This window comes from Rosa chinensis, chromosome 5 (genome assembly GCF_002994745.2).
Source record: "Rosa chinensis cultivar Old Blush chromosome 5, RchiOBHm-V2, whole genome shotgun sequence".
Classification (NCBI taxonomy): domain Eukaryota; kingdom Viridiplantae; phylum Streptophyta; class Magnoliopsida; order Rosales; family Rosaceae; genus Rosa; species Rosa chinensis.
The window spans coordinates 10,407,472-10,414,939 of record NC_037092.1 but is presented as its reverse complement, the minus strand read 5'-3'; the positions used below and the strand labels follow the sequence as shown (position 1 = coordinate 10,414,939).

General features: G+C 36.7%; 1 protein-coding gene across 1 annotated transcript; it reads left to right on the top strand.

Annotated features, from left to right (window-relative positions):
• The first annotated feature begins 1,104 nt into the window (after positions 1-1,104).
• LOC112168244 (phenylacetaldehyde synthase) lies at positions 1,105-2,583 on the top strand. The gene has a single exon (XM_024305365.2). The coding sequence runs from the start codon at positions 1,105-1,107 to the stop codon at positions 2,581-2,583; it is 1,479 nt and encodes a 492-aa protein (XP_024161133.2).
• Positions 2,584-7,468: the final 4,885 nt, after the last annotated feature.

Below are 7,468 nucleotides of genomic sequence, written 5' to 3'. Positions count from 1 at the left end.
ACCTGTTTTGACGTGGCGATGACTTGTGATTGAATAATGGCAATTGGGTCCTAAATCAGAGTCAAACCCCTAGAATTGCCAACTAGATCCAAATTGGGGATTTCAAGTCATCCTCATGTCCTAATAAGCTGGGTTATATTCAAGTCACATCTTCACTTAACCGTCAAAATTGACCGACTGAACTAGATTGATTAAACTAGTAATAAGCATAGGGGTGTTGTTGATGAAATTAAAACATTAAAAATTAATATGATTTTCAGTGTAAAATTCAGGATAGTAATTTAAATTTAAACCTAATATAAAATTGTCATTCCACAAAAATGAGTTTGTTGATGTGTATGGATCAGATTGTACTACAAATATACATTATGCAGCTTTTCAAAAAACAAAAAAATAATAATAATAAAAAATATACACACACACATTATGCAGAGGTAGGTAATAGAACTATGATATAATAAATAGAGAATATGTTGGTGATATTATAACTTATAAGTAAAATTTCACCTCAATTAGATTTAATATTGTTGAAATTAAAAGTTGAAAGAGAGTAAATCCACCATTTATTTTTATCACAACAACATTTTCTTCTATTATTTACCCAACATTTCCATAGCTAAGTTAAGAAGCATGAGAATTATTAAATAAGTGATTACCTTTTCATTAATATGTGCATTGCATTAATTTTGTCTTTATAAGAGGCAGCTAAGAATGCAACCGCGCGCCAGCCGCGCCTAACTGCCTAAGCTGGTGGACCATAAATAGGCTTTCATAAATGATGGGTAATAAAAGAAATTATTAAGTATAACCCAGCTTTGTTACATTGGATATACCCCCACAATCCCACATGTGATCAGCTCCTACAATGGGACAACAATTTTAACGTTTAAGCCTGAGGACCAAAGCGCTTGAGAATATATTAGATCCCCACCTATATACTATATATACGCACACATATGCATGTATCCTCCCACACAGTGACTCAACCCATCAACTGTCTTTCCCTCTTTATCATCTCTTGTAATTGTGTTTAGTTCACTTTCAATCCAAATGGGTAGCCTCGAATTCCACCATGGTCCAGTAGAAAACAACTGTGATCCCCCCATGACTAACCCTCTGGATCCGGAAGAATTCAGGAGACAAGGCCACATAATGATAGATTTTATTGCAGACTATTTCAAGAACATAGAGAAGTACCCGGTTCTAAGCCAAGTTCAACCAGGTTATCTCAAAAAGCGCCTGCCGGAGTCTGCGCCATACAACCCCGAGCCGATTGAAACCATCCTCCAAGATGTGCGATATCATATTGTTCCTGGTATAACACATTGGCAAAGCCCTAGCTACTTTGGCTACTTTCCTTCAAGTGGTAGCATCGCAGGGTTTCTCGGCGAAATGCTTAGCACTGGATTCAATGTGGTTGGATTCAACTGGATGTCATCGCCTGCTGCAACTGAGCTAGAAAGCATAGTCATGGATTGGCTTGGAGACATGCTTCAACTTCCCAAGTCTTTCCTTTTCTCTGGCAAAGGTGGTGGTGTGTTACAAGGGACTACTTGTGAGGCCATTGTTTGCACCATGGCTGCTGCTAGAGACCAGATGCTAAGCCGTATTGGTAAAGACAACATTGGGAGGCTAGTTGTATATGGGTCAGATCAAACACATAGTGCACTTAAAAAAGCCTCCCAAATTGTTGGAATCCATCCAGGCAATTTCAGGGCCATCAACACTGCACAATCCACCGAATTCGCACTATCACCTGAGTTGCTGAGATTGACAATTTGTTCTGACATAGAAAAAGGGTTGGTTCCTTTGTTTCTATGTGCCACCATGGGAACCACTGCAACCACTTCCGTTGATCCATTGGGGGCACTATGTGATGTAGCAAAAGATTATGGCATGTGGGTTCATGTCGATGCAGCATACGCAGGAAGTGTCTGCATTTGTCCAGAGTTTAGGCATTTCATTGAAGGCGTTGAGGGAGCAAATTCATTCAGTTTCAATGCACATAAATGGTTCTTCACAACTCTAGATTGTTGCTGCCTTTGGGTTAAGAACCCAACTGCATTGATCGATTCCTTGTCAACGAATCCAGAGTTTTTAAGGAACAAAGCCAGTGATTCAAAGCAAGTGGTTGACTACAAAGACTGGCAAATAGCACTCAGCCGAAGGTTCCGCGCGTTGAAATTATGGCTCGTGCTAAGAAGCTATGGAGTAGCTAATCTCAGAAACTTTCTCAGAAGCCATGTGAAAATGGCTGAGATCTTTGAAAGGCTTGTGCGAGAGAACAAATGGTTTGAGGTTGTTGTGCCTAGGAATTTCGCCATGGTCTGTTTCAGGATTTCTCCATCAGCAATTAGCAAATATCCAGGTGATGATGGAAATGCTTTGATAAACGAGGTCAATTGCAAGCTACTAGAGGCGATCAATGCATCAGGTAATGTATACATGACTCATGCTGTAGTTGGAGGCATGTATGTGTTGCGGTGCGCAATTGGTGCAACTCTGACCGAGGAAAAGCACGTACTCATGGCCTGGAAGGTAGTCCATGACCATGCCGATGCCGTCCTGAGCACGTATCAGTAGTACATGGCTAAACATCGTACTAATAAAGTAATAATTATTAGGAAAAATATCTTATGCTTTTTTTCCCTACTTTGTAGGGAGTTCAATTTCAACTGCATATAACATATTTATAATTATTAGGAAATAAATTTCTTATTGAATTCGTGACCTTCACTTATTTTATATAACTAACATGTCACAGTTCAATAGCAACAACTGTTTCTTATGCTATAATTTCATGTATTTTATTTTTCTTTTCAAAGTAGGTTATGTTTTCATTGCTATATAAGTTGCTCTATTTGTTGTAAGACTTTCATTCATTGAGTTATGTGACATAAGAAAACGTGGCTTTGGCTGCAAATACTTGTTAGTTCTTTGATCATTCTATTTTTGGTGCAAGTAGTAGATCGAGTTAGATGCTTATAAGTGTTTGAATTAGTTCTCCATTAATTTTCGGTCGATTTTAGTACATTCGGGAAAAAAATAATTAGAATAAATTAAGGCGTGATCACTTGGCCTTTGAGTTCCAGGCATAAAAAATAAAATGAAAAACAATTATGTATTACATTATATAAGCAGTCTCATCATATGTAATATTCTTCGCTCTAATTATATTGTTGTCTTAAAATAAAAATAAAAATTTCTCTATCTTCTCTTTCTCTCTAAAGTCGAACAAGATATTCATTGTTTCACTCATTATATCTATGGTGATAATGGTTTTCATTAAAGGTGTAGAGAATCGCACAACATATTAATTGTTTTATGATATTGTGTTAGTATCATCTTTTCGATATGCCGCCGTTACTGTAAAGCAAATGAAGCAGCCAGTAGAGCACTATTTACCAAATGGTGTATGTTAGAATACATAGGATTTGTGGAGACTCTTGTTACTATTCAGGACGTTCTCTTGACGCTTGTTGTAATATGAGGTTTAGGCATCATGTCTCCCCATTGTATTCTACAATTTCATTGATCAAGGCCTAAAGGCAGCACAAGCCCTTATTTAAAAAAAAAAAATTCAGAACCCTCCTATTTTTCTCATGTAGTTTAATAATCCGAACCACTCATTTCTCTAGTTACATATACACCTATGAATACTATAAGAAATTAGCCAAATTGGAAAACTTTTAACTATTTGATTAATACCATGTTCGTTCCATTTTTATCTAACAGACTGCATTTATTTACACATTTTTAATGACTAAATAATTATAGATTTAGCTGATAATTAGTAGATACGCATAGAAATATAAAGAATCAACGGTTGAAATTATTGAAATATAATGCATAATAATGAAAAATAGTAAAAATCCTCAAATTAAAAATTTGAGGATGTCATCTCTAAAATGGGCATCTATAATATACAATATATATATATACACACATAATGGTTTGCTTGCCCAATAATTGTTTGGTGATTTTCCAGGTTGGCTTATTCCTACGTCCTAAGTCCTAAAACAGAGCCTGAATCGGGACCTGCGTCCCCAATGCCTTTAGGGAAATCTAATTCACGAACTTCCAATCTTGTTTTAACGTCTACCATCGCACCACCATAATATCTAACGTCAAATTCCAAAGCCCACACATTACTCATTTCCATGGGCACAACTCTCATGCCAAGTATATAAGGCATTAAGGTGGGAGATTCCCAATATTAATTAAGGTCCAAATGTCGGTAGTCTGGACGATGGAGTTTCACTCTTGCTTCAATTTCTTCTGTGGGTCTAGATCGAAGGTTGATAGTGAGATGACAGTGGTAATTAATAAGCCAAACTATGATTTTGTACCGAGTGCAAGGACGCCACCCATCAGGTCCCGGGTTGTACCTATGGCCTGTGATTTGGCTCTGCAACTCCGCACACATACCCCTAACTAACTAGTTCACAGCTCTCTTCTTTCTGGCTTTACGCTTTCTGCTCGCAGAACTCGTACGAGTGGTCATGTGAATATGGAACTGGCCGGAGATATTTATGCTCTAACCGTGACCACACGCACCCCTAACTAACTGGTTCACATCTCTCTTCTTTTTGGATTTACGCTTTTTGCTCGCAAAACTCGTACGAGTGGTCATGTGAACATAGAACTGGCCGGAGATATTTATGCTCTGACTGTGACCGAAATGATTCATTCGTGTTAATTATTTTTGTTTTTGGAATCTTTATTGTTCTTTTGTCCAACATGACTGACGGTGAGTTGAAGAAAAAACCAAAATGACATTGTTTTTAAGTATGCAGAAGCGGTCAGATTCTAAGGTTGGTCCATTTTACTAATAATGCTTTAGTGTACGGATTAGCTCAAGTGTTGTCATTTGATCGGAGAGTGGTCTGGAGAATCATGTATGGCCTTCAAAGATTGTTGCTTAAATTAGTAACCAGGGCCGGCCCTGACTTGTGGGAGGCCGGACGCGAACAATTAAAATGAGGCCTTTACATGAAACTTGAAATATAATTTTATTTTATTCTTCAAATATAACTATTTAAAAGTAAAAATGTATCTAAGAATAAAAAAAAACACATAAAATAAAATTTTAAAAAGAAGTTGGTTATCAATACCCAAACAATTATAGAAGTTTTAAATACACACCCCTAATTACTTAATACACACTCCATACTTAATACATCACCTATTTAATTTCTTATTCTAATATTTTACTAAATACACAACTCAAAGTACCTAAAATACCCTTAATCTCAAAAATCATGAAATATCCTACTTTTTGACTATATTAAGGTTACTATTTAATATTATTAGTATATTCTAGTATATTGACATTTTGTAAATGATTACTTGTGTTAGTTATTGAGAGATCCATAAAGATTTATTATTGTTTTTTTTTTAATAGAAATTGATATCATTAAAATCAATAGCCGACAAACTGTCAATGGCTAGAGTCTAACTATATTTACAACAAGATAGCCGGCAAGAAAATTCGGAAACCCTATTCTAAGCAAAACAGACTCATTACAAGTCGATCATAAGAAATTATAAACAAAAAAACTCCGTGTCTTCTAGGGCAAAATCATTGACTAGCATCCTTATTGGCCAGGCGCGCAATTGCGGTACCAACAGAAAGCTACTTCCTAGCAAACAAATAGGAGCACCTCCTTATTCATAAGCCACTATAAAAAAAAGTCAATCTCATTTCAGATAATTACCAACTCCCGTAGTAGCCACGATCCAAAATTGATTGGTCACGGACCATATACCGACCTAGATACCCAAGAAGGTCCATATCTCCGGCTAGGCCCACCCTCAACATTAAGTGATAATTGAGGGTGGCAAGGCACCCTCCTTAAAGGCCCCCAATACAGAGCCCAGCAGCCCAAATTGGAGCCCAAACCCAAGCAAAGTGGGCAGAAGCCCAAATCATCTTCTACCATACCATCGCCGCCGCTGGCCAGCTTTCCAGCAGCCGACCCTTCCAGCCAGACATCAGGCCTCCACTTTGCAGTAAACCCCACCGCCAACGACCGGCCAAAGCTCACCTGCAGACCAGATCCTCGACTCAAGAACACAAATCACCCAGAGAACAACGTTGACTCCCGCAATAGGAGAAGCAACGACTATCGTCAAACAGACGTTGCCGTGCAGTCCCCTAGTCCAGGTATCGCGTCAGGACGCTGAGAAGAATGCCAGATCTATCAACCTAAACTGACCAACACGATCCTCAACTCCTTCCAATCTTTGGCACCGATCTGTCCTCCAAAACACGCGCCCCCTCCCTACGTAGCCTCGCCCTGATGAGCAAACTCGCCGGTGTTAGATAAGCCTGCCACCGAAAATGGCCCGCCGCCGTTCTGCTCAAACCCTAGGTCAGGTTTGCTTGAAAAATGATCGAGACTCGATGTTGTTCAAGATTTATTATTGTTCCCTTTAAATAGATATATATAAATAGGTTTTGTGTTATTTGAGCTCACATCCACCAAACATCATGTTAATCAAATATAAAATTATGAGTTGAATATTCAACCAAAACTATACCAGTAGTTTCTCCATAGTGGCAGAACTAAATAGTTGTTATTAGAGGGGCCAAACAAATTAACAATTACAAAGTTTTTTCACCAGTGATGTTTTATATTAGAAAATAAATTGATTAATCATAACTCTTAGAACAAAAAAGGAAATTGACTAAAAAATGGAAGTAAAGCGATATGTTTTAAAAATATTTAATGCTATTGATTTTGAAATTCTAAATATTACGGTCTCTAACCTCATTTAATTACAATTTATTTAAGGAAAAATTAAATTAGATAGTTTCTAATTTTATTCTTGTATTAAATTAGGAGGCCATGTATAGAAATTTGTTGTGTTTATCTAACTATTTATACATAAATAGAATAATATAAGGAAAATATGACTATTTTTTTCTTCTTCTAATGCATAGATGTCTGTTTTGGTCATTTAACCTACCTAAAAAATCTAATTTGAAATATAAAATAATAGTGATGTGTATTAAGTGATTAGGGTGTGTATTTAAAATTTCTCAAACAATTAAGGGTAAAAAAACATATTAATTAAAAGTAAAAACAACTCCAAATACAAAAATAAACAAAAAAGAAACTAAAAAGGAAAGATATGAAAGAAAAAAAATTAAAAATAAAAAGTCAAAAACGAAATAGGCCTAGATAGGAATTGAACCTGGTATTTTCAGGGTCAGATCAGTCACTTACCACTACAGTAGATCCATCCAAGTTGTTGATGTTGACATGAAATATTATATACATCTTTTAAAAAAATATGAGGCCCTTGTATTGAAGGCCCAAGGCCAGCCCTGTCAGCAACATATTGTAAGAGGATAATTAACGATTTAACAACTTTGTGGTTAGTGTGATATAATCAAGAGCTAGTGATTAAGCATTTGACCAATGCACCTTAACTCCTGTGAGTTAAGGTGACCAGTCGCCAC